Below are 26,604 nucleotides of genomic sequence, written 5' to 3' on the forward strand. Positions count from 1 at the left end.
GCAGCCACAGAAACACGCATGAGGAGAGATGAATACATCTTGCCGACCTTATGTGAGTGGGAAAAATTAATGGAACATGATTTTTGTAATTAGATGGGTTATATGATCGAGCAGTGCTTTCTTACAAGTGAAGAGTACGTTTTCAAGTGTAAAGTAATAAATAATAGAGGCGAGTCTGATTTGGTTCGATGCTAACCTCAGTACTATTTTTGTTTGCAATTTTTCAAATTTGTTAGAGCTACCACTCTGTCATCCGATGCTAAATTTATGAGCATTGATACTCTTAAAGGCTCAACACTTTGGGCAGCTATATGTGATCAATTATGAATAGAAAGTTCCCGAGCATGAGAATGATCCAACAAAGCAACATTTATGTGGCTAATAATTCAAGAAAGTTAATCTCATAATCCTTGTTCCTTGTCGTATTATCAGTTACAACCAACTAGATATATTGAGTTAACATATGTATGTTATTTATTTAGTTTAAATTGCCTATTAAATTATTCGATATCCCAATAATGTAGCTCTCTCGGACCAACCTTAAACTGCAAGAAGCCGTTCTTTGATACATCATTTAATTTGCAAATTTGGTTTAAAATATTGATCTCCCTAACATTACCCTTTAAAAAAACAGCTTCTTCATGACACAACTTCCCGATGCATTTCAAGAAGCGTGTTTTTTATTTTTCTTTTTGAAAAGCTACGGCATTTGATTCATTTAAAGAGAGAATCCATAATATTCATCACCAAGTACAAAACGTTGGGGCAAGTTTAAACAGAGCCAATCAACATCAACAATTACATTTGTCAGAAAGCAAAATGTCACACAAAATCTGGGGGTACTTCAAACCAGAAACATTTGTAGGTGGTCGAGAGGATGTAGCAGGCACGACGGTGAGCAACCTTGAGTTGGATTGGCAACGAGCGTGGGTCGCATAAGCTCCAGTGATCTCAAGTAACATGGCCTTCGAATCCTCCACAATGTTCCCGATGAAAGATGAACATGGAGAGATGTACTCAAAACTTACCATGAGAAAAATTACCAAAACCATCCATAAACGTTTCTAATAAAAAACTCTTCGGTTATATATGAGCAAAAGGTAAACGAGCCCTAACATGCATACACATATTATTATACATTGTGTGTGTGTATATATATATACATATTATATTGTTCCGTTGTTATGCATATGTCGATATCATTATCGCGAACAATATGTCATTGATAATTTTTTGTTTGCAATGATACTCTATCGATGTGTGAGGAAACTGAACACTACATGTAGAGAATTCCTTTACTTAAATATTCAGTTTCGTACATAAAAACATGCAAGTAATATGTAATTTCTAATGGTAGAAAGAAGTTATAACATATACAAGTGGTTGAATTTGCGCTTGGATCCAATGGCGTACGACGCCCAGCGGAACAGGACTGAACTGTCTCCCCTTGACAGGGTTGCTGAGGACGTGTGACTGTGAGTGTCTTACGATTTCTGAGGGATTTGAATTGGATTTACCTATCTTCTCAAATTGTTTGACTTCAAAATTCCTGTTGCTTATGAAAACTTTGGCGCCACTGTAATTATCTTATACGCTGGTTTTATTAGGAAAATGAACTTCACACACTTAATCACCGGTCATCAGCTACAAATCTCCTTCTCCTCACACTCACGGGCAGCCCACCTTTCATCCTGAGAGTCAAGGACAACAGATGCTCAGGACACGTATCCCTATCCTGTACGTCGATCACAAACCTCTCCATCACCGATGCCGCAATCGACTTCATCTGAATATACGCCAAATCTTTCCCCAGACACATCCTTGGCCCGGCATGAAATATCGGATACCGGAAAGCACTCTCCTGCCGACACGTGCCGTCCTCGGTCAGCCACCGCTCCGGCAAATACTCGCGGCAGGTAGTCCCCCATATCTTCTCCATCCGCCCCATCGCGTAAGCATGGTACGTCACGAACCACCCCTTCCCCACGGCTGTCCCGTCCGGCAAGACATCATCGTTTAGACACGCCTTCGTGTCGACCGGTACGGGAGGGTACAGCCGCATCGCCTCTGAAATCGCCGCGTGCAAATAGTGCATGTCTCGGAGCTCGTCCAAATCATAAACATCGCCGATACGTTTCCCGTTTCGTACCCGAATCATTTCCAGCTCCTTTAAAATGGCGCACTCCACGTGCGGTCTGGACGACAGGAGCCAGAAGAACCACGTCAGAGCCGATGATGTCGTGTCTCGGCCGGCGAGAATGATGCTTATCACGATATCTCGGAGAAAATCCGGCGAGTTGTTTTCGGGAATACCAATAAACAAGGACAACAAATCGTGACGATCCTCCGACAGTTCGTTGCTAATTCTCGACTTTATTATCTTATCCGCGAAGTTATGGACTGTCGAGATTGATTCTTTTAACCTCCGCTCTGATCCAACGTTCAAAAACGTCTTTATCTTTTGAATAAACTGAAACGCGTACAAAAATCTCCCAGAGATAAGTGTGGCCGCTTCTTCAAATGCCTGCATGAACCGATCCGGATTGGGATTGGAATCGAAGTCCGTGGACTCAGATTTTCCGCCGCCGCCGCTTCCGAGACAATTCGGGTCCACATTAAAAGCCAATTTGCAAACGTTGTCGAAAGCAAAGCGCTCCAAAACATCTTGCAAGTCCAAACGGCGTCCTGTTTCGGCGGCTGTGTCCAGAGACGGAATTAACCTCGACTCAATCTCAACCCTAACGTTTTCCATAACGAAGTTCCGGAGCGATTTTGTGTTGAAGGCGTAGCTGGCGGTCTTCCTCTGAACCTTCCAGAGCTCGCCGTCGGAGTTGAAGATTCCGCCGCCGAGAAAGTCTTGGATAAGAGATATGAACCTTTCGCCTTTCGGGTAGTTCTCGAAGTTGGTTTTCAGCATGTGCTCGACGTTGGCAGGGTTGGCGGTGATGATGCCGCGGATTTTTACCGGGCGGCTGATGATGGCGGTGCTGGTGGGGCAGCTGGTGAGGATTTCGGTTGTCCAATCGAGGAACCGGTGGCGGTTTTTTAGGAATTCCGGTAGGGTTCCGAGAATCAGGTAGCTTTTGAAGCCGGTGTGTTTGTACGTCTTCGACGAAGCGAAGAAGTGGTGGTAGATGTAGAAGGAGAGGGAGAGAAGGAGGAGGAGGAAAGATTGCAGGGAGAAGAGCTCCATGGCTATCTGCAAATATTGTTAGTGCCGGAGTGAGACGATCGAGCGGATATATATGCTGTTAAAAATTAAAATATAGTGGCAGAGACTCAGTGCCACACAAAGTCCAGAACCGGATATTTTCCACAGAATGTTTCTCATACGACGTGTCGTTAATTAACACCATCAGAAAATCGAAGGCAGTGCCGCAATGGTCACGGACCACACAACATGTATATGCCACACATCTCAACTTCCAGTCTTTTGTGGCACAAACACTCTGACTTTTAGAGAGAGAGAGAGTGTGTGTGTGTGTGTGAGAGAGAGAGGAGAGAGAGGCTCATGGTTGCCATCTGCGGTCGAGTCCATCTTTCGCCAAACCATGGATTCAATCTCAACAAATCAGGTACTTTTTGTTTCTGAGCTCTTCCAAATTTGAGCAAAATTTCAGTTTAGGCACTAATTCTGTAATTTCCGTCAAGTTTGCATCCATTTGTGGAGATGGTTAAAACTATTTTATGCATTTTCTCTGGCACAAATTTTGTATTTTTTGTACTCTAATTTTTCAACTCTTAAAATTGAGAAACTTTTCATGCGCCGGTGACAAAATCTCAAGTAATCATGCATAATACGTAGCATAATAAAATTTGATTCCTAAAAATCTTTTATGCATTTTCTTAGGAACAATATGTAGGTTTTGTGCAAGTTGAGTTGTCCTCTAAATTTTGAACTCTTTAACATTAAGAAAACTTCCATGCACATGGTGTTGCGGAGGTGATATCTCAAGTCAATCATATATTGTCATATGTGAAAGTTAAAATATGTGACAGTGCATGACTGACTTGAAGTATCAACAATCGATGTGGTATCACTGCCATAGATAAGTTTTTCTCTTTTACATTCCTATGTTTCTGAGTAAACATGCTTGGGTTGTTGGTTAACTCAAGGTTTTATTATTGATCATGTAGCAGGTGATAAACATTATTTTCATAGACAAGGTCCAAATCGGAGCATCTTGATGACAGCATCGAGCACCAGGCTTGGCACAGGTGGTGGGGTGTTAGACAAGCCAACCATAGAGAAAACAACTCCTAGTCGTGACTCTGAGTTTGACGTGAGGTAAATAAAGTAGAAATTTATGCTGCGTTTAGACGAGAGATTTTAAAGTTATACAGAACTTATATTAAACTTCTTCAAAATGCACTACAAAAGTTAGAAGATTTGAAATGACTAGATGCAATATATTATAGGCTGGACTGAACTGTCTCCCCTTGACAGGGTTCTACCACGGACTACTAGTGTCGGAACGAGTAGACGACGATGGTGATGAGGACGTGTGACTGTGAGTGTCTTACGATTTCTGAGGGATTTGAATTGGATTTGCCTAAATATCTTCTCAAATTGTTGACTTTTTTACTTCCAAATTCCTGTTGCTTATGAAAACTTTGGCGCCACTGTAATTATCTTATAGGCTGGTTTTATTGGGAAAATGAACTTCACACACTTAATTTCTGTTTATTTTTTAACCTTGATTTTACTCTTCATTCTTAATAATTCTGGATTGCAATGAATCTTGTGAACAGGATTTAGTTCTTTAATTAGAGCACCAATAGGAGAGTGCTAGCAATGTGTTGTGACCTATTTTTTCTGAGGGGTGTGGCAAAGAGAGAAAGAGAGGTATTAACGGCTTAAGGAATTCTGTGTGTATTATTTTTCATGCTTTGTGCCATTAATTATAGTAAACAGAAAAGGGTCTCTTGCCTTCCAATTAATAAAATCATAATCGAATAGAATCTTCTAATATCCTAAGTACAATCTACTAGTAATTTACATAACATCACATAATCACCGGTCATCAGCTAAAAATCTCCTCCTCACACTTACGGGTAATCCACCTTTCATCATGAGAGTCAAGGACATCAGATGCTCAGGACACGTATCCCTATCCTGTACGTTGATCACAAACCTCTCCATCACCGATGCCGCAATCTACTTAATCTGAATATACGCCAAATCCTTCCCCAGACACATCCTTGGCCCGACATGAAATATCGGATACCGGAAAACACTCTCCTGCCGACACGTGCCGTCCTCTGTCAGCCACCGCTTCAGCAAATACTCGCGGCAGTTAGTCCCTCATATCCTCTCCATCCGCCATATCGCGTAAGCATGGTATGTCACGAACCACCCCTTCCCCACGGCTGTCCCGTCTGGCAAGACATCGTTGTTTAGACACGCCTTCGTGTCGACCGGTACGGGAAGTTACAGCCGCATTGCCTCTGAAATTACCACTTGCAAGTAGTGCATTTCTCAGAGCTCGTCCAAATCATAAACATCGTCGATACGTTTCCCGTTTCATACCCGAATCATTTCTAGCTCCTTTAAAATGGCACGCTCCACGTGCGGCCTGGACGACAGGAGCCAGAAGAACCACGTCAGAGCCGATGATGTCGAGTCTCGGCTGGCGAGAATGATGCTTATCACGATGTCTCTGAGAAAATTCGGCGAGTTGGTGTTTTTGGGAATACCAATAAACAAGGACAACAAATCATAACGATTATTTGACCGTTCGTCGCTAATTCTTGACTTTATAATCTTACCCGCGAAGCTATGGACGGTCGAGATTGATTTTTTTAACCTTCGCTCTGATCCAACATTGAAAAACGTCTTAATCTTTAGCATAAACTGAAACGCATACAAAAATCTCCCAGAGATAAGTGTGGCTGCTTCTTCAAATGCCTGCATGAACTGATCCAGATTGGGATTGGAATCGAAATCGGTGGACTCAGATTTTCCACCAGCTCCACTTCCGAGACAATTTTGGTCTACATTAAAAGCCAACTTACAAACGTTGTCGAAAGCAAAGCGCTCCAAAACATCTTGCAAGTCTAAACAACATCATGTTTCGGGGGTTGTGTCCAAAGACGAAATTAACCTCAACTCAATCTCAACCCTAACACTTTCCATAACGAAGTTCCTAAGCGATTTCATGTTGAAGGTGTAGCTGGCGGTCTTCCTCTAGACCTTCAAGAGCTCGCTGTCGGAGTTGAAAATTCTGCCGTCGAGAAAGTCTTCGAGGAGGGATATGAACCTTTCGCCTTTTGGGTAGTTCTCGAAGTTGGTTTTCAACATGTGCTCGACGTTGGCAAGGTTGACGGTTATTACACCGCGGATTTTTACTGAGCGGTTGAAGATTACGGTTGTTGATGCACAAAATCAGTGAGGACTTTGGTACAACAAAAAGTGTTAAGTTTATGACATTCGCTAAATTGCTCCGGTCACTAGTATGGATAAATATGCAAATGGATAGAGACAGGGAAGCAAACACAAGATGTGCGTGGTTCACCCAGATTGGCTACATCCACGGAGTACAGGAGTTTTCATTAATTGTGAAAGGTTTACACAAGTACATAGGTTCAAGCTCTCCTTTAGTGAGTACTAGTACAAATGCCATTAGGAAATATTGTGGGAGAATGATCTCCTTTTATAGAAGAGAGTTTCTAGCTTTGTTCTGACATTGACATATGTCGTGTTATGATTGGCTTCCGATGTTGACACGTGTCGCGCTATGATTGGCTTCTGATGTCGACACATGTTGCGCTGTGATTGGCCTCCTGGTTGGAGAGAAACTCTTCTGGGTCCTTGACGGTATAACGTTGACCGGTGCTCGGTAGTTTCGGGATTGGTCAAGTATGGTACAAATAGTGCTTCCCTAAGTTCCCTAGTGAGGGAAGCTCCTCAGTTGGGGACTTGTAAGATCCAAGCCGCTGAGTAATCATGAAACTTCTAAATACCGAAGTGTGGTATCGTCTTCACTTGTCTTATCTGTCTCATAGGTAGATGTGGCATCTTCTCGGAAAGTACTTTTCCTCCATCCAGGGGTGGTATATTTAACCGGTAGAGATGCACAAGGTAATGTATCAATTTGACTTGAAGCTTACTTGTAGTTTCAGGCTTGGTCAAGCACAATACAAACCATGTAGTATGAGTCCCCCAAGTCGCCGAGCTAGGAGATTTGCCGAAAAATGTGACAGACAAGGTAAACAGTCAGAGTTCCAAGCAATCAGTCCCAGATCAGAAGTTTGATTTTGAGTTCCGGCTGATTGTTCCCATTCTCCCTATCTTACAGGCAGCTAGAAGGATAAAGAGAAGAAAAAAAAGGAGAAGATATGATATGAGATACTTTTACTTTTGAAAAAGTAACTTTCCATATGCTTATTCTTGAACTGGGCTGTAGGGTTTTTTGGTTTCTTCCAAAGTATAAGACCGACTCAAGAATTTGAGGGTCAAAACAAGTCCATCAAATCTAGAGTACGTTCGACCCTGATGATATGGGATACTTTTGCTGTTGACAAAGTAGTGGATGAATTAGCACGTGTTCTGTTGTGCTTGTCTCCACATGCTTCCTTGTATCCATCTCACTTACCCTATCTGTTCCTCAGGCAGATGTGGTATCTTTTCTGGAAGCATAAGATGTTGAAGATGAGTACTCAAGAGCAATGTCAGGTAAGTAATCAGGCAATGAGTTCCAGGTAGTCAATTCCTGACTGGAAGCTTGATTCCAAGTGCTGACTGATTGCTCTCTTTCTCCTTGTCTTGCAGGTAAGAACAAGGCCAAAGGAAAAAATAGGGAAAAAACATGATATGAGATACTCTTGCTTTTAACCCTGATGATATGAGATATTCTTGCTCTGGTGTGGCTTGTTTGCAGATGTATTATCGGGGGGAAAATAAGCTGAGTATTTCGAGATATTCTGCTGAGAGTGCCCTCTCAGATGTGAAGAAAAGTTGAGCATTTTTTTTATTTGCAGGTTTGCCTAGTTGTGGAGGATGAAGGTTGACATATATAGGAATTGTCCCAACAGCAAGTAGTAACGTTGTTCCTTTACCTTTCTCGGTCATAACAATGTAGTGAGAGCTGCAAGATTCAACTGTTTTAACTTTGTCAGAGCACTTTGAAAAAGTGGTTTGTGGTATTTGGAAAGCTGATGTTGCGTGTGAAGATTGCAGATAAGTTTTATCCAAGGAAATTTTGGTCTCGAAGTTCAGAGAGCGGTGCCTCTTCGATTTTCAAACAAGCAATCATGTCGAGGACCTGGCTCTCGAGATTCGGATAACGGTGCCTCTTTGATTTTTGAGAAAACAATCTTGTTGGGAGTCTGACTTTCGAGATTCGGAGAGCGGTGCCTCTTCGATTTTTGAGAAAATAATCATGTTAGGAGTCTAGCTCTCGAGATTCGGAGAGCGGTACCTCTTCGATTTTTGAGAAAACAATCCTGTTGTGAGTTTGGCTCTTGAGATTCGGGGAGCGGTGCCTCTTCGATTTTTGAGCAAGTAATCCTGTTAGGAGTGTTTTCTCGATGTGAGTAAAGGTTGGGCATTTTTGCTAGTTTGCCTTGCCACGGAGCACGGAGGTTGACACATGTAGGGACTTTCCAGTTATCAAGCAGTGATGCTGTTTCTTTACCCTTGTGGGTAATAGTAGGGTAGCTGGACCTTCAAAATTTATGTGTCTAAACTTTGTCAGAGATCTTTGGCAAAGTTATATGTGGTACCCGATGAGCTGATGTTGCGTGTGGGGATTGTCAACATATTTTACTCAGGAAAATATGCTTCTCGAAATTCAGAGAGTGATGCCTCTTTGATTTTTGAACCAACGACCTTATTGCCTTTTCTTTTATAGGGGCACCAATTGTGTGCAAGAAGTACATTCAGAGAATTATTGCTTGCAGAAATTTTCCCCTTATTTTTGTACTTCAGAGATTTATTGCACCTCATTTCTCCTTCATCATTTCTGAGAAAGTTTGGCCCATCCGACCGTCGTTTTGACTTGAACTTTGGTGAAGAGGCAGCCATGCTTTCTCAAGACAATATATGGCGTCCATCATTCTTATCCCCTACTGGTCATCTTACCGTTGGGGACTCTGTGATGAAGAATGATATGACCGCTGCGGTGGTGGCCAGAAACCTTCTCACTCCCAAAGATAATAGACTACTTTCCAAACAATCTGATGAGTTGGCTGTTAAGGATTCTCTGGCTCTCAGTGTTCAATGTGCAGGTTTTGTGTCTAATATTGCCCAACGCCTATTTGCTCGAACCCGCCAAGTTGAATCATTGGTGGCTAAAGTGATAAGTCTCAAACAAGAGATCAGAGGGCTCAAGAATCAGAATAAACAGTTGCACAGACTTGCACATGACTATGCTACAAACATGAAAAGGAAGCTCGACCAGTTGTAGGAATCTGATGGTCAGATTTTACTTGATCATCAGAGGTTTGTGGGTTTGTTCCAAAGACATTTATTGCCTTCGTCTTCTAGGGCTGTACCGCGTAATGAAGCTCCAAATGATCAACCTTCGGTGCCTCATCTTTCTCGGGTTCTGCCTAGTACTGAGGCTCCGAATGATCACCCTCTGGTGCCTCCTCTTTCTGGGGCTCTGCCGACTGCTGGGACTTCTCCTGAGCAACCTTTGTGAAGACTCATTCTTGTTTGTTTATTATGATTTATGTATATGTACATATTTGTAACTTATCGGAGATATTAATAAACAAGCTTTGCTTCATTTCAACGTATTGTGTTAAATACACCAAGGCCTTCTTCACTAAGTTCTTTGAATTTTTTCTTTGGTTGAAGCTTGTATGTTGAAGCTTTGTGAGTGAAGCATGTATATTGAGGTAGTGCTCCCTTACTTTCCCAAGTGAGGAAAACTTCTCGGTTGAAGACTTGAAAAATCCAAGTCACTGAATGGTCGTGAGACTTCCGAATATCAAGGTGCAATAGCATATGGTAGGAGTGCCCCTAGTCTCCGGTTGAGGAAGTTGACGAATGAGGTATTTTCTTTCTAAGTGGTAGCCCTCCTTCATATATATTTATTATGAAAGTTGTTAGGCCCAAAAAAGAGGAGGCCTAGGCAATTTTTTTTTTCTTCGATTTTTTTTTTCGAATTTTCGAATATATATATATATATATATATATATATTTTAAGTTTTGTTGGTGAAGCTTTGGTGGTGAAGATTTGAGGTTGAAGCTTTGTTGGGTACCATGAATTAATTTTGCTTCACACTATCTTGATCAAGATAGTGTGAAGCTTTTGTAGGTGAAGCTTTTGTGTTAAAGCTTTGTAGGTGAAACTTTTGTGGTGGGTGAAGCTTTTGTTGGTGAAGTTTTTATGAGTGAAGCTTTTGTGCGTGAAGCTTTTGTGTTGGGTGAAACTTTTGTGAGTGAAGCTTTTGTGGTTGGTGAAGCTTTTGTGGGTGAAGCTTTTGTTGGTGAAGCTTTTATAGGTGAAGCTTTTGTAGGTGAAGCTTTTGTGTTGAAGCTTTGTAGGTGAAGCTTTGGAGTTAAAGCTTTGTAGGTGAAGCTTTTATGTTGAAGCTTTTGTAGGTCAAGTTTTTGTGGGTAAAGCTTTTATGGGTGAAGTTTTTGTAGGTGAAGCTTTAGAGTTGAAGCTTTGTAGGTGAAGCTTTGGAGTTGAAGCTTTTGTTGGGTACCATAAATTGAATTTGCTTCACACTATCTTGATCAAGATAGTGTGAAGCTTTTGAGAATTTGTAGTTGTCCTCCATTGATGAAGCTTTTGTGTTGAAGCTTTGTAGGTGAAGCTTTGGAGTTGAAGCTTTGTAGGTGAAGCTTTTGTGGGTGAAGCTTTTGTGTTGAAGCTTTGTAGGGTACCATGAATTGATTTTGCTTCATACTATCTTGATTAAGATAGTGTGAAGCTTTTGAGAATTTGTAGTTGTCCTCCATTGATGAAGCTTTGTTGAATTTCCCAATTTCCTTTTTTTTTTGGGAAAATTAGAAATTTGAAAATGTGGGAGAGACAACGTATACAAATTTTGCTTCCACACTGTTGAGCAAGAGATTGTGATGCAAGCCACACTTTGTAGTGGTCGAAGGTTTGGATGAACCATATAAATTGAATTTGCTTCGAACAGTCTTGATCAAGAGTATGTGAAGCTTTCTTAGAGTTGTAGTTGCCCTTCATTGACGAAGCTTTTGTTGGCAACATAAATTGGTTTTGCTTCACACTGTCTTGATCAAGAGTGTGTGATGCTTTTGAGAATTGTGGTTAAACTCCTTTGATAAAGCTCTTGTTGGCACCATAAATTGGTTTTGTTTCACACTGTCTTGATCAAGAGTGTGTGAAGCTTTTGAGAATTGTAGTTGCCCTCCATTGATGAAGCTCTTGTTGGCACCATAAATTGGTTTTGCTTCACACTGTTTTGATCAATGGTGTGTGAAGCTTTTGAGAATTGTGGTTAAACTCCTTTGATGAAGCTCTTGTTGGCACCATAAATTGGTTTTGCTTCACACTGTCTTGATCAAGAGTGTGTGAAGTTTTTGAGAATTATGGTTGCCCTCCATTGATGAAGCTCTTGTTGGCACCATAGATTGGTTTTGCTTCACATTGTCTTGATCAAGAGTATGTGAAGCTTTTGAGAATTGTGGTTGAACTCCTTTGATGAAGCTCTTGTTGGCACCATAAATTGATGAAGCTAATGTGTTCACCTTCTCCTTTTTTTTTTGGAGGGGGAGAGGGGGTGCTGCAAGTTTGAAATTTGAAAACTCCCTAGCTTGTGAGGAAGTTTGAAGACTTTCCATGTGGGGTTTTCTTATGGTTTGAATTTTGAATTTTGAATTTCTTTGGCCATGTTGAACCCTATAAGAATGAGAAGTTCCACTCTTTTCATTGTCTTCATTTGCTCATTTTGTAGTGATTTTTGGAGATAGAGTGCTCCTATAGTTGAGAGGGATTTCAACATTGCTTTACACCATCTTCAGGTTGGTAGTCTTCTCCACTAGATCACATACTTTCATTCTTGTTGAATTGTTTGAGTGTTCATGTATTTGGTTGAGAACATAATGAACTGATTGAGCTTTTCTCCACGCCCTAAGAACTTTCTTATGTTTCGATCTTTCATGTGGTGATAGAGTTTATTTCTATTTGTTGTAGATGTCAGAGTTTGGAAGTCCTAGTGATGGAGGCTCCTTTAACTCTAACTCTAGGTTTGAGCTTGCAATGTTGGAGTCTTCAAGGCCTTTGTTGGAGTCTTGTACAAAAAATTCAAGATTGGGTGATCTTCGCAATTGCCAAGCCTTAGCCAATATTGGTTCTTCCTCCTTCATGTCAGTGGGTGAGGGGGTTGTTTGTGACGTTTGTGCCGTCTTTTGGTAAGGGATTAATGAAGATTGTAGTGCAGGTGATCAGCAGATTGCATCACTATCTTCATGTTGAATTGAATGGTCACCGCTCATTATCTTACTACAATTCATAACCATCATATCTTACTCTGGTAGACCTTTTTGATGATGTGATGTGTTCGTCTCAACGCAGCTTTCCACTACCTCTCACCAACACGTGGGCGAGAGGTTCGAGCGGTCTTTTAGTAAAAGTTGGTTGAAGGTTTTAGTGTAGAAGGTCAGCATATTGTATCACCATCTTACTATAATTCATAGGTATCACATCGGTATCTCAAGGTACGGTTATCAAGTGAGTTCCTTGTTGACAAAATGTTGGAGTTGCTGGTCACATTTGGAGGAACTAAGGAGGATATGATGCTTGGTGCTGGATAGAGTTTTGCGACAACAGTCTCTGTTTTGTTCAGTATGGGGTATGGAACTTTTGCGACATGGTATGAAAGTTGTTATATGCAACATTGGTTGTTAGAGGAGTTGTGCGAGCTTGTATTCGAATGATCGAATTTATGACGTGTGAAATTATTCATCTTCAGGAAATTACTGCTTGCTTATCGAGACAACAAATGTGTGATCGATATCACGGGCGGCCGACCGGTATATCGATAGCTTATTTGTTGGGTTCGTTAAGCAAATGGGCGATAAGATTCGTCTACAGCAGCTGATGCAGATTCAGAATTGTTATTCTTAGGACTCGACCCAAAGACACATCTGTTCTCGAAGTGCGAGACGTTTCGAATTCTTGGACAAGACCCACTCTCATTCTTCAGTTTTGGTTTTCAGTATAAGTATTTTAACTTCATTTACTTTAGTTATTTGTATTTTCGAAGTTACAAATGTTTTGGGGAAGTATTTCCGTTTTCAGTTTTAAGTTTAGTTGATTCGAGTTTTTGATCTATATGTTAGTATATATCTATTTTGACTTTATCTGGCCTTAAATTATTTTGTGTTTTCAACTTTATATCTTATTAAAGTATGTTTCTACTATTACACTGATGAGGAAAGAAAGTATGAGTAAGGAGGCACGAAAGATAGAATCATTGCAACCGATCGCAACGGTGTGGCATTTTCCCTTTTGTGCAACCGCTCTTACCTAATCTTTTCATTACATATATGTATATTATTCTTCTTCTTCCTATTTTCGAGTAATTTCAGTGTAGCATGTTATTTGAAATTTCGGGGACAAAATTATTTTAAGGGGGGTAGATTGTTACAACCACCCCCAAATAATTACACTATTTGTTATTTCCACCCCCCAATTGCCACGTGGTAGTCATCTAACCCTCTTACTTTTTTCCTCTTTCTGTCCCTCACTCCCGTGACCTCTCTCTTCTTCATCTCTTTCCTGTAGCTTTCTCCCTCTTAGCTCTCCCGTGTATCTCTCTCTCTCTCAACCTCTCGCATCTCTCTCCCCCTGGACTCACTAGAACCTTAGCACCTTCAGGAGAGGCTCGTATCAAGCCCAGGACCCCCCTATCGGCGAGTTCGACGGCATGGAGCAAAGCTCCGGTGAACTCTCTCTTTCCTTTTTCGTTAGGTAAGTTGAATCTTTCCTTCTCGTGGTTAGCTTGATGCTTGGATGTGTTTTATGAACTAGATCCTTCCATTTTTACGTAGGTTGTGCTTCAGAAACGTTTTGGGTTGAGCACACCCGTTTTCCAGCTAACCCGTGGACTTTGGAGGCTTTTTCCGGTCACCTCCGACCGAGTTTCGGTGTTTGGAAGGTAGAAATCTCTTCCTCTCTCCTTGTTCTTCATGGTTGTACTTAGATCGAAGCTTGAAGCTTTAGTTTTCAGGTGACCGGAGCTATAGCAGCTCCGGCCTTCTTCTTCCTCGACACCAGGCTATCCGACCTTTCCCTTCCCCTTGGGCTTTAAGCCCGTTAAACCTCAGCCCCCTTTAGTTTTTAAAATTTGTTCTTTTTATTTTTAAAACCCCTAAAGGCTTCGGGCCTTATTTAAAATGGCCTTGGGCCGATTATTTTAAAGGGCTTAAAAGTCCTGTTTGTTTTTAGTAAGACCTTAGGGCCTTTGTGGTGTGTGTGTGTGTTTAGGTGTGTGCAGTGGCGGATCCAGGAAATAATATTAGGGGGTCAGTAAGAATAGTGCGCGCAGCGCGCAAATTTGTTTTTAATAGAAATAGCATGCATATCGTCATTTCATCGAGTCTTGGTAGGCCTAAAATCATTTGGAAAGGCATACTGCACACCTGTTAATGCCTCATTTGCGTGGGTAACTAACACATTCCAAGGCTGCTCCCATATGAATGCTTAACAAAGAAACACACTTATCTTGAACATACTAAAAATGTTTGATATCATTGCATCCCATTAATATGTTTGTCCAAGAATGATGATGCTTGGTTATTCTTTGAGATGACCATTTAATTTACTTTGCATTTTTGGATAGTTTTTTACTTGGTTCTTTTTTTTTTCTGCCAACAATTGTAATCACAACCAATAAACAAGCCACATGTAAATAATATTAGAACTAGACTGTAAATGGGCAACACCTCTCTAAAATGCAAGCAGTTGAAGGGCATATATGAAGGCAACTCTAACCTTTAAAGGGGCAGCACCCAAGTCATCTATGGACATTCACCAAAGTTCGGAGGGTCAACACCTAAGGTGTCCATAGAAGTTCACTGAAGTTTGGAGGGTCAGCTGACCCCCCTTGCCCCTTAATGCATCCGCCAGTAGGTGTGTGTGTGTGTGTCTGTGTGTGTGTGTTTATGCATGCACATGCATGCCGTGCATGTGTGTGTGTGTGTGTTTGGGCTAAAGCCCAAACCCCAATTTTCCACCCTAAAATCATTTTAACCCAAAACCTTAGAAATCCTAAAACCTAATAGGGCATAAACCCATCCAATCCCAAATCCCCTATTTTATTTAATTCAAACCCAATAGATCCTAATCCTATTTAACCTAAACCCTAATCCGGATTTCAAGCCTAAAACCCTTTAGACCTAATTTGACCGTTTACCCTCGATCAACGTTGACTTTAGGATTGACTTTTCGGGTTTTCGTCTAGGACCATTCTTAGGGTAATTCGACGTTCTGAATCCGTTTTCAATGTCCGTTTTCCCAAATTCAATTGCTATTATATAGTTTTATTTATTGGACTCTTTATGTGCTTAGGGGCAATTATTGTGACGTTTCCGTCTTCGCTAGTGGCGTAGCTTTTGGCAACTAAGTACTGTGAGTAAACCCCTTCTAAAATTACAGGGTTTTATAGTTTAATTTCATAAATGATTAGCATGCCTACGAATTTTGTGAATTGATTTATATCAAGCCTGTTTATTGAATTTATTGAATTTATTGATTTTGTCTCGTGTTTTGGTGAGGAAATAAATTGTTAGCCTATTTTGAGCTATATTTTAATATATCGTATTTTCTATAAAAACCATGATCTGGTAGACTATCTGATGGATGACGATAGGATGCTAGAACATGTTTTAGAAACCCCTCTTTATAGTATAAACGGTGGATGACTTTATACTATGAAGTGATTATTTATAAGAGGCGTAACTATTTGTGCGTACCTAGAGGACACTATGCCGCATGGGGCGAGGATCTGGTGTTGGCATTTAGGTTGGGAGAAATAATCCCTAGCTACGGGCTGAGGGACATGGAGCAGGTATTGGGCCAGGAGTTGGGAATCTCTGGCTACCGGCGTAGAGACCACGGAGCAGGCATTGGGCCGGGAGTTATATTTATTCGATGATCTTTCTAGCAACACACTGTGCTTACAAGACGATTTATGATACGTTTACTGTTTTGATTTCCGCGATGTGACTTTTGAGATATTTTGGCATGCTAGGATTTTGATTTAAATCCATCACTTATTATGCTAGTAGTTTTCATTATATATAAACTGTGGGGATTAGTATCTTGATAACTGTTGTATTATTATTTTATATATAAACTTGGTCCACTCACCTTTGTTTTGAGTCCCCATTCAGGACTTAGGATTAAGGCACCTAATCCTGATGTCAAAACACTTTCGCAGCAGCATGGACTCACTTCTTTATTCATTCAAATTTTATCTTAGTTCTTGTTAGTGATTAGGTTTAGTTGTATACTCTGAGCACGTTCCTAAATTATTATTTCATTGTATTTTAAATTTCTAACTCTTATTTACTTCTTATCCTTAGCTTTTGTATCAATTAATGGCTTTCGTCACCCTCGTGTGTCGGCCAACACGTGTCTATCCTGGTATTCAGGGAATATCAAGGTCGGGACGTGTCAAAACTACCTCAACTATGGGTCGCATCACAATCTCATACCTCATCTTTTAAACATTGCAATGTCAAACCTTGTCTTATGAATTCATTGCAATATCAGACCTCCGTTAACTTTTATGTTATTTTTTTGGATAAATTACACAAACTTACCTCAACTATGGGTTGAACCACAATCTCATACCTTATGTTTTAAACATTGCAATATCATATATCAACTTATGAATTCGTTGCAATGTCAGATCTCCGTTAAATTTTATGTTAATTTGACTATTAAATGATGATGTGGCAAAAGCAAGGCCCACTTTTCCATCCAACTACATAAAAAAATTAATTAAATATTAATTAATTAATATTTTTAACCCTTAAAACTAATTAAACAAAAAAACTCTCCCTTTCTTCTCTGTACCCGATTCTTTTCTCCCCAGACTGAAGAGTGGTTCTATACTCTATAGTGATCTGCTTTCCAGAGGTGGCTGCTAAGATAATCACCACAACTCACCCTTCTTCCCTCTGAAGACCCACGTTACACAATCTCAGTTGATCAAAATCCCTTGTTCCGTTTCAAAATTTTAAACCTTTAACCCCAGTATCCCTAAATCTCTGAAACTTTAAACCAAATCAATGGCTCTCTAAACCCACCTTTCTTACCCACCCCAAAACCTAAGCAAACCCCAATCCGTTACCTTTTAATGGGATCCTCCATCTCCCTCCCCCTCCTCTCCTAGCCACCCCCGAAGAAGCCTCTCTGAATGAGGTCAGCGCAAGAACTTTTTAGCAAACTCATTTGAGTGAGGGCAAATAACACTTTAAGGAAACAATTCAAGTCGTAGCTTAAAGTCATCTTTCAGTTTATTCTCTATGTTTCTACATTTACTCAACACTCGTCTATCAACATAAGTGGACTGCTAACTTCTTGTTTGGTACCTAAGACTTGAGCATGATGACAATCTCTCTGCTTAGATAACTCTCTTCTGTCAAATAACATGATCTTCAGCTATAAAAAAAACCAGACAGATTTCAAAAAGCAGGTTGGATGTATCGCGTTCTGTTGGAAGTTCAAATAAAAACGTTATTTCAAGTTTGTGTGCTGCTAGCTTTTTTTTTTTTTTTGACTCATGCTGCCTACACTTACCAAAATTAAATGCTTATTTTGAGCTAGTTAAAAATGTGGTTGCAACCACTGGAGTAATGCAGTGTGTGTGTGTGTGTGCAAATGTCTAAAGCTACTACATGTGTTTTAAGGAGGAAGATTCTCTCCTCTCCTAATCTCTCTCTCTTTCCCTCTCCTCCTATTTGAACAGTTACGGTTTGGCCACGTCAACATTTTATATTGATTTTTTTATAGAGACAATAAGACAAAAACAATATGTGAAAGGAGATGAAGGAAATGGATGAGAATAAGAGGGAGAGAGTCCTACTCCGTGTTTTAAAGGGGGTAAAGACTTTTGAACTTCTTCATTTATTTTGCATGTTATGTCGTTGTTTTGTACTGTTTATTAAAAACCGCTTGTGTGGTTCTTTCTTTTCTGCACATACAAGTCAGTCTTCCCCGTAAGGCTTTAGGGGTCTAATCCCATTCTATCTACAAGGAATCAATTTGTAAACTCCTTTAATATATCAAAGTATTGTCATCATAGAAGCTTGCTGCTTCCTTTCTCTTTTATCTTTTTTGTCCAATTTCATTGAGAATGAAAGTGAGATGTGTAATAGAGTTTGTAAACTTATCACCCATATATTTATTGAGTTAGTTAACTTTCAACACCAACAAGTCCATCAGTATCCGCGTGACCAAAAATTATTATCCAAGCGGACAACATCAGCAAGTCACGTCAGATTTGACAAGAACTTTTTGCACTCTTTCGATAAGTAGGGAAGTAACTCAACTTAATTTGTCACTGTTAAAGTACGTAGAGTAAATAATGACAATGTTACATGGATGAACTCTGGGGCTTAAGAATATCAAACCTGAGGAATGCTGTTGAAATCGCCGCAAAGGACAACAGGGGCATTACCCCATCTCTCTGAGAGGATTTTCGCCCTCGATATGAGAAGATGTATCTGGAAACAAAATGATATATAGACCTTGTTCATTAGTGTCAGGGAACAGATCTTCAGCTGTAAATGTAGAAATATAGAGAATAAACGATATTACCCCATCACTTCCAACAAAACGATATTACCCCATCTCTTCCGTCATATAATATGATCTTCAGCTGTAAAAAAAAACCAGACAGATTTCAAAAAGCATGTTGGATGTATCGCGTCCTGTTGGAAGTTCAAATAAAAACGTTATTTCAATTTTGTGTGCTGCTAGCTTTTTTTTTACTCATGCTTCCTACACTTACCAAAATTAAATGCTTCTTTTGAGCTAGCCGAAAATGTGGTTGCAACCACTGAAATAATGTAGAGTGTGCGTGTGCAAAAGTCTAAAGCTACTGCATGTGTTTTAAGGAGGAAGATTCTCTCCTCTCTCAATCTCTCTTCTCTTTTCTCCCCTCCTATTTGAACGGTTATGGTTTAGTCACGTCAACATTTTATATTGATTTTTTATAAAGACAATAAGACAAAAAACAATATGTAAGAGGAATGGAGGGAAATGGATAAGAATATGAGGGGAGAGAATCATACTCCATGTTTTAAAGGGTGTAAAGACTATTAAACATCTTCATTTATTTTGCATGTTATGTCGTTGTTTTGTATTGATTATTAAAAACTGCTTGTGTGGTTCTTTCTTTTCTGCACATACAAGTCAGTCTTCCCCGTAAGGCTTTAGGGGTCTAATACCATTCCATCTACAAGGAATCAGTTTGTAAACTCCTTTAATATATCAAAGTATTGTTATCATAGAAGCTTTGATGCTTCCTTTCTCTTTTATTGAGAGTGAAAGACTGAAAATGACACGTGTGATAGGGTTCGTAAACTTATCATCCACATATTTATTGAGTTAATTAACTTTCAACACCAACACGTCCATCAGTATCCGCGTGACCAAAAATTATTATTCAAGCGGGCAACATCAGCAAGTCACGTCAGATTTGACAAGAACTTTTTGTACTCTTTCATTAAGTAGGGAAGTAACTCACCTTAATGTGTCGCTGTTGAAAGTACGTAGAGTAAATGATGACAATGTTATATGGTTGAACTCTGGGGCTTAAGAAAATCAAATCGGAGGAGTGCTGTTGAAATCGCCGCAAAGGACAACAGGGGCATTACCCCATCTCTCCGTGAGGATTTTCGCCCTCGATATGAGAAGATGTATCTGGAAACAAAACGATATATAGACCTTGTTAATCAGTGTCAGGGAACAGACATTTTGCTTTATGCACCAGGAAACGAACATGAATGTAAAAGAAGGTACCTGGCCTAATTTTACTTCCCCTCGGGTTGGGTTATAAAGCACGTGGATGTTACCGATCACCAACTTTCTTGATTCAGCTTTTTGCATCTCAACTGTCTCCCCTTGACGGGGTTGTACCACGGACGAAGTGTCGAACGAGTAGACGACGATGATGATGAGGAGGACGAGTCTTTGGGAGCGGTGGTGCAGCAAGAGCCTGTGGCCTTGCAGATAAAGGAGGAGGAGCGGCTGGCGGTGGCGGTAGTTGGTAAGGTTGTTGCGACGGACACATGGCCCCCACAGAGCCAAGAGGAAGCATCGCAACGCATCGTAGAGGATGAGGTGGTGTTGTGGGGACGTGTGAGTGTCTTACGATTTAAAGGGGTATTTGAATTGGATTTGCCTATCTTCTTAACTTCTTGACTTTTGACTTCCAAATCCCTATTGCTTATGAAAACTGTGCGCCACTGTAATTATCTTATGGGCTGGTTTGATAGGAAAATGAATTTCACATACTTAATTGGTTATTTTTAACCTTGTCTTTATTCTTCATTCTTAATAATTCTGAATTTACAAACTTTCTTTTCTCTGAGGGGTACAATAAAGAGAGGAAGAGAGATGAACGGCTATTTCTCATGTCTTGTCTTAAGGTTTTTATCGAGACCCATTGTATGCACTTTATCCTCAATAATTGTACGTATTCTATTACTTATCGATGAATATCATATTGTTTAAAAAAAAATTGTAATAACCAACCTAAGATTCCTTAATACTATCAAAACATAGAAAATCATAAAGTATTCTAATACAATCTATTAGTGATTCACATAATCTCATATGTCTTATAAATAAAGGAAAACTAATGAAAAAGGCTTAAAAACTGCAAGTTTTAACGATAAGGACAAAATAAATGGTAAAGTGAATAGTATCAGGTTTGACTTTTTAGTGTAAAAATGTGATTTTTCATTAAAGTGAACAGTACCGTGAACTTTTCGTTAAAACTCCCAGATAATATATATCACAACAGTTTTGCATATTTAGGAATGGTATATGAAATTTAGAAGAATTAAGATCTTATTAATTTTGTGCAGTCAAACGACATCACATAATCACCGATTCACCGGTCATTAGCTACAAATCTCCTTCTCCTCACACTCACGGGGAGACCACCTTTCATCCTGAGAGTCAACGACAACAGATGCTCCGAACACGTGTCCCTATCATGTACGACGATCACAAACCTCTCCATCACCGATGCCGCAATCGACTTCATCTGAATATACGCCAAATCCTTCCCCAGACACATCCTTGGCCCAGCATGAAATATCAGGTTCCGGAAAACACTTTCCTGCTAACACGTGCCGTCCTCTGTCAGCCATTGCTCCGGCAAATACTCGCGGCAGTTATTCCCCCATATCCTCTCCATCAGCCCCATCGCGTAAGCATGGTATGTAACCAACCACCCCTTCCCCGCGACCGTACCGTCCGACCAGACGTCGTTTAGACATGCCTTCGAGTCGACCGGTACGGGAAGGTATAGCTACATCGCCTTCGAAATCGCCGTGTGCAAATATTGCATGTCTCGGAGCTCGTCCAAATCATAAATATCAACTACACGTTTCCCGTTTCGGACCCGAATCATTTCGAGCTCATTTAAAATGGCATGCTCGACATAAAGTTTGGACGATAGGAGCCAGGAGAACCATTTCAGAGCCGATGATGTCGTGTCCCGGCCGGCGATAATGATGCTTATCACGATATCTCGGAGAAAATCCGACGAGTGGTTGTTTTCAGGAATACCAATAAACAAGGACAACAAATTGTGGCGATCCTCCGACCGTTCGTCGATTATTCTCGACTTAATAATCCCATCTGCGAAGATATGGACTGTCGAGATTGATTCTTTTAACCTCCGCTCTGATCTAACGTTAAAAAACTTCTTACCCTTTGGCATAAACTTACATAAATCTCGCAGAAAAGTTGTGGCATTTGATTCATTTAAAGAGGGAATCCATAACAAATTCATCACCATGTACAAAACATTATGGGCAAGTTTTAACAGAGCCAATCAACATCAACAATTACATTTTTCAGAAAGCAAAACACCACACACAAAATCTAGAGGTTCTTCAAACCAGGAACATTTGCAGGTTGTCGAGAAGACATAGCGGGCATGACGGTGAGCAATTTTGTTAGATTGGCGAAGAGCGTGGGTAGCATAAACTCCAGCGATCTCAAGTAACATGGCCTTCAAATCCTCCACAATGTTCTGATGAAAGATGAACATGGAGAGACCGAATGCAATGTTGATGAAATATGGAGTGAATCACTCTCAAGAATAACATTTTGTAAACCCCTTTCCTTTGCCAATAACAGCCCATCACGAGCCACAAGAGCTTTGATGTGAAGATGAGATGAGATGTGTTAGGAATGTCGGTACTACAAGATAGATAATGCACAAGGTAAAGTAGAAAATGGACACCAAGAATTTATGTGGGTCGGCAATTTATGCCTACGTCCACGAAACAAGGATCAATCTTCACTATATGAAAAAGATGAGTACAACAAGAGTAGTCTTACCAAGCCAAAGACAAGGTTTGATGGATACAAGAAAGTATGACACACACTTTCTATCACTCTAAACTTCACTCACAATGTGTAGTGGAACACTCTCACTCTCACTCTTGGAGTGGAACTCTAGTTTTGGACTTGATCCTTTGCTACTCACACTTGGTTCTTAATTGGTTACTTTACTACAACATCACACCCATATTTATAGATGAGGGTTTAGTATTCTACTAGTTTCTAATGTATTCTTCAAACCTCTAGCATAGATAATTCTAGACTAGCCACAAAATTGTAGCTTCTAGATCTTTCCATTTGCAACAAAGGAAGCTAGTACTCTCTAGCTTTTTCCATCAACTTAATAACATGCTAGAATTGTCTAGCATGCTCCAGCCACCTCACTTGCTTACTAGAATAATCTAGAATATTCATCATGGGCTGGACCATATACCAACAATCTCCCCGTCCAATCCATGAGGGAGGAATTCCAATCATGACTCCAAGTTACCTGGAGTCCATCCCAGCAGCCTTAATGCAGAATTCCAACTTTAATTTTGTGACTACCTTTGTCAACATATCTGAAGAATTATTATCGGTATGAATCTTTTTCAGCTGTAGCAACTTGTTCTCGATAACATCTCTAATCCAGTGATAACGAATATCAATGTGCTTAGTGCGTGAATGATATGTAGTGTTCTTGCTCAAATCCAGAGCACTCTGACTATCACAATAAACGCCATAATCACTTTGCTTCAAACCCAACTCTTGGAGAAACCGCTTCAGCCATAACAACTTCTTGCATGCTTCTATAGCAGCTATCTATTCAGCCTCGGTTGTGGACAAAGCAACACACTTTTGCAACTTGGATTGCCAAGACACGGCTCCCCCTGCAAAAGTAAACAAGTACCCAGACGTAGATTTTCTACCATCCAAGTCACCTCCCATGTCAGCATCTGTAAATCCTTCCAAGATTGGTTTGGAACTGCCAAAGCACAAGCACATCTTAGAAGTTCCGTTCAAATATCTGAGAATCCACTTAACAGCTTCCCAGTGGTTCTTCCCTGGATTAGAGAGAAACATGCTCACCACACCTACTGCATAAGCAATATCTGGTTGTGTGCACACCATTGCATACATGATACTTCCTACTGCTGAAGAGTAGGGAACACCTGCCATCTTCTCCTTTTCTTCATATGTTTTTTGACACAACTCTTTGCTCAACTTGATATGATTGGCTAAAGGTGAGCTTACCGATTTGGCTACTTTCATGTTGAACCTTTCAAGCACCCGTTCAACATACTTTTCTTGTGACAGCCATAACTTCTTGGATTTTCTGTCACGAATTATCTCCATGCCCAAAATCTGCTTGGCTGGCCCTAAGTCCTTCATGTCGAATGACTTAGATAACTCTTCTTTGAGCTTTTTAATCATAGAAGCATCTTGACTGACAATCAACATGTCATCAACATAAAGCAATAAAATGATGAATTTACCTCCAGAAAATTGTTTGATATAAACACACGAGTCAGCATGAATTCTCTTGTACCCATTACTCACCATGAATGAGTTGAACTTCTTATTCCACTATCTCGGGGCCTGCTTAAGACCATATAAGCTTTTCTTGAGCTTGCACACCAAAGTTTCTTTACCTTTGACTTCAAAGCCTTTAGGTTGCTTCATATATATCTCCTCTTCTAAGTTGCCGTGGAGAAATGCAGTTTTAACGTCTAACTGCTCGAGCTCAAAATCCATACTTGCTGCCATACCAAGGATAACTCGAATGGAAGTCATATTCACCACCGGTGAGAAAATCTCATCAAAGTCAACTCCTTTCTTTTGACCAAAACCTTTGACAACCAAATGAGCCTTGTACCTTGTCATGTTGTCGTCCCTTTTCATTTTGTACACCCACTTGTTTTTCAATGCTTTTCTGCCCTTTGGAAGCTCCACCAGCTCATAGGTATCATTCTTTGATAAGGAATCCATCTCTGACTCCACTGCCTTCATCCACTTGTCACTGTCGTTATGAGCTATGACCTTCTCATAAGTTTCAGGCTCTCTATAATTAGTCAACTTGATATACTCTGATGAAGAATACTTGGTAAACGGTCTTCAACTTCTGCTGGATCTTCTGACCTGGTCTTCATTCTCTTGCGGGGCTGGATGCTCCCCCTGATTGGGTTCTCCTTGAATCTGCTCTTCTTGACTAGGCTCCCCTTGATCAGCAATCTCATGGTCTGGCACATCTTGATGAGGCTCCCCCTGATCAGCATTATCTGGTTCTGCAGGCACTTCATTTGCAGCTGCTTCAGGGATGTCATTGTGACTTTCTTCATCTGAAGCTAATGGATCAACTCTTTTGACTGCGCCATCTGGTTGTGCCTCTTTATCCGAATCCCCAATTGTTTGATCTTCATAAAAGACCACATCTCTACTTCTGATAAACTTCTTCTGGTATGGGTCCCATAATCTGTAACCAAAATCTTCACCGCCATAACCAAGAAAGATACACGGTGTAGCTTTGCAGTCTAACTTTGATCTCTGCTCTTTGGGTACATGCACAAAAGCTTTGCAGCCAAACACCTTCAGATGAGAGTAAAACACATCATTACTAGTCCATACTCTCTCTGGAACATCAAGACCTAATGGTACTGATGGAGATCGGTTGATCAAATAACAGACTGTCCTTATAGCTTCACCCCCACACTGCTTAGATAACTTTGCAGTCCTCAGCATACACTTGACTTTCTCCATGATGGTTCGGTTCATTCTTTCAGCAACACCATTATGTTATGGAGTTCCAGGAACTGTCTTCTCATGACGTATGCCATGTTTCACACAATACTCTCTAAACTAGCGAGATGTGTACTCGCCGCCGCTGTCGCTACGAAGGCACTTGAGAGGTTTCCCAATTTCCCTCTCCACTATGGCATGGAACTCCTGGAATGTCTGAAACACCTGGTCTTTGGATTTCAACAAATACACCCAGACCCTTCGTGAAGCATCATCAATATAAGTAACAAAATATTTATTTCTTCCAAGTGACTCAACTTCCATGGGACCACACACATCTGAAAAACAAGATCTAACAAATTTCCTTTCTTTGTAGATGGAACAGAAAAACTAATTCTTCTTTGTTCTCGGAATAAACAATGCTCACAAGAGTTTAACGACGTACATTTGGCAAAGGGAATGTGAGACTTCTTTGCCAAAACTTGTAGGCCTTTTTCGCTCATGTGGCCTAGCCTCTTATGCCACAAGTCTAGAGATGAGTCATCTACAGCATTCAACTCACCTTTCAAAACCTTGGCATTTGACCGGTACAACATACAACAAAGTTGTGCTCTTGCTACCACCATTAAGCCTTTAGTAAGCTTCAATTTTCCTTCACCAATATGGTGATAATAACCTTGTCGATCAAGGGTACCGATGGATATCAGATTGAGACGTATATCAGGAATATGTCTCACATCTTTCAACATCAACTGGCAGCCAAGATTAGTTCTTAGGCAAATATCACAAATTCCAAGAATTTTGGAATAGCTTTCATTCCCCATCTTCACTATGTCAAAGTCACATTCTTTGTATGTACTAAAGAACTCTCATTTGGACGTAGCATGGAAGGAAGCTTCATTGTCAAAGATCCATTCAATGTCTCTGTCAGAGTTGCCCATATGCAGACATTCACCAACAGACAATATTTCTGGTACATCACCACATATGACAGTGGTGGTATTGCCACTATCATCTTTCTTCTGATTGTTTCCTTCCCTTTGCTCTCTCTTCCATACTCGACAGTTTTTCTTCATATGGCCTTCTTTGCCACAATGATGGCATGTACCCCTGAACCTTGACTTGGATCGGCTAGGACTCCTGCCATGACCTCTAGGCCCTCTGCTCTTGCTTCTTCCGCGGTTCTTTGTGACAAATACTTGGCTGCTATCTGTGCCTGAAGTCTTTCTCCTTGTTTCTTCATTGAGCACGCTATTTTTAACATTATCAAGAGTAAGAACACTATTAGGAGCAGAGTTACTTACACTCACCACAAAGGTCTCCCAACTGTCTGGCAATGATTCAAGTAGCAATAACGCTTGCA

General features: G+C 40.4%; 2 protein-coding genes, 1 long non-coding RNA gene and 1 pseudogene across 4 annotated transcripts; 1 reads left to right on the plus strand and 3 right to left on the minus strand.

The window, feature by feature from the left end:
- Window positions 1–1,283: 1,283 nt before the first annotated feature.
- On the minus strand, window positions 1,284–3,228 carry LOC126599407 (cytochrome P450 94A2-like). The gene has a single exon (XM_050265783.1). The coding sequence runs from the start codon at window positions 3,191–3,193 to the stop codon at window positions 1,631–1,633; it is 1,563 nt and encodes a 520-aa protein (XP_050121740.1). The 5' UTR covers window positions 3,194–3,228; the 3' UTR covers window positions 1,284–1,630.
- Window positions 3,217–4,677, plus strand: LOC126599410 (ATP-dependent Clp protease adapter protein CLPS1, chloroplastic-like). 2 transcript variants are annotated; one of them, XM_050265786.1, is made up of 3 exons: window positions 3,217–3,575; window positions 4,138–4,288; window positions 4,448–4,677. In XM_050265786.1, the coding sequence occupies exons 1-3, from the start codon at window positions 3,512–3,514 to the stop codon at window positions 4,494–4,496; spliced, it is 264 nt and encodes an 87-aa protein (XP_050121743.1). In that variant the 5' UTR covers window positions 3,217–3,511; the 3' UTR covers window positions 4,497–4,677. The 2 variants fall into 2 exon arrangements, with proteins under 2 accessions (XP_050121743.1, XP_050121744.1); XM_050265787.1 differs by having other exon boundaries at window positions 4,141–4,288.
- A 172-nt stretch (window positions 4,678–4,849) lies between these two features.
- LOC126599408 (cytochrome P450-like) lies at window positions 4,850–22,670 on the minus strand (annotated as a pseudogene).
- On the minus strand, window positions 18,259–19,957 carry LOC126599411 (uncharacterized). The gene is made up of 3 exons (XR_007615107.1): window positions 19,690–19,957; window positions 18,759–18,819; window positions 18,259–18,664 (listed from the first exon to the last, which is right to left on the minus strand). It is a non-coding gene; the product is annotated as an uncharacterized LOC126599411 (long non-coding RNA).
- Window positions 22,671–26,604: the final 3,934 nt, after the last annotated feature.

This window comes from Malus sylvestris, chromosome 14 (assembly GCF_916048215.2).
Source record: "Malus sylvestris chromosome 14, drMalSylv7.2, whole genome shotgun sequence".
Lineage (NCBI taxonomy): Eukaryota > Viridiplantae > Streptophyta > Magnoliopsida > Rosales > Rosaceae > Malus > Malus sylvestris.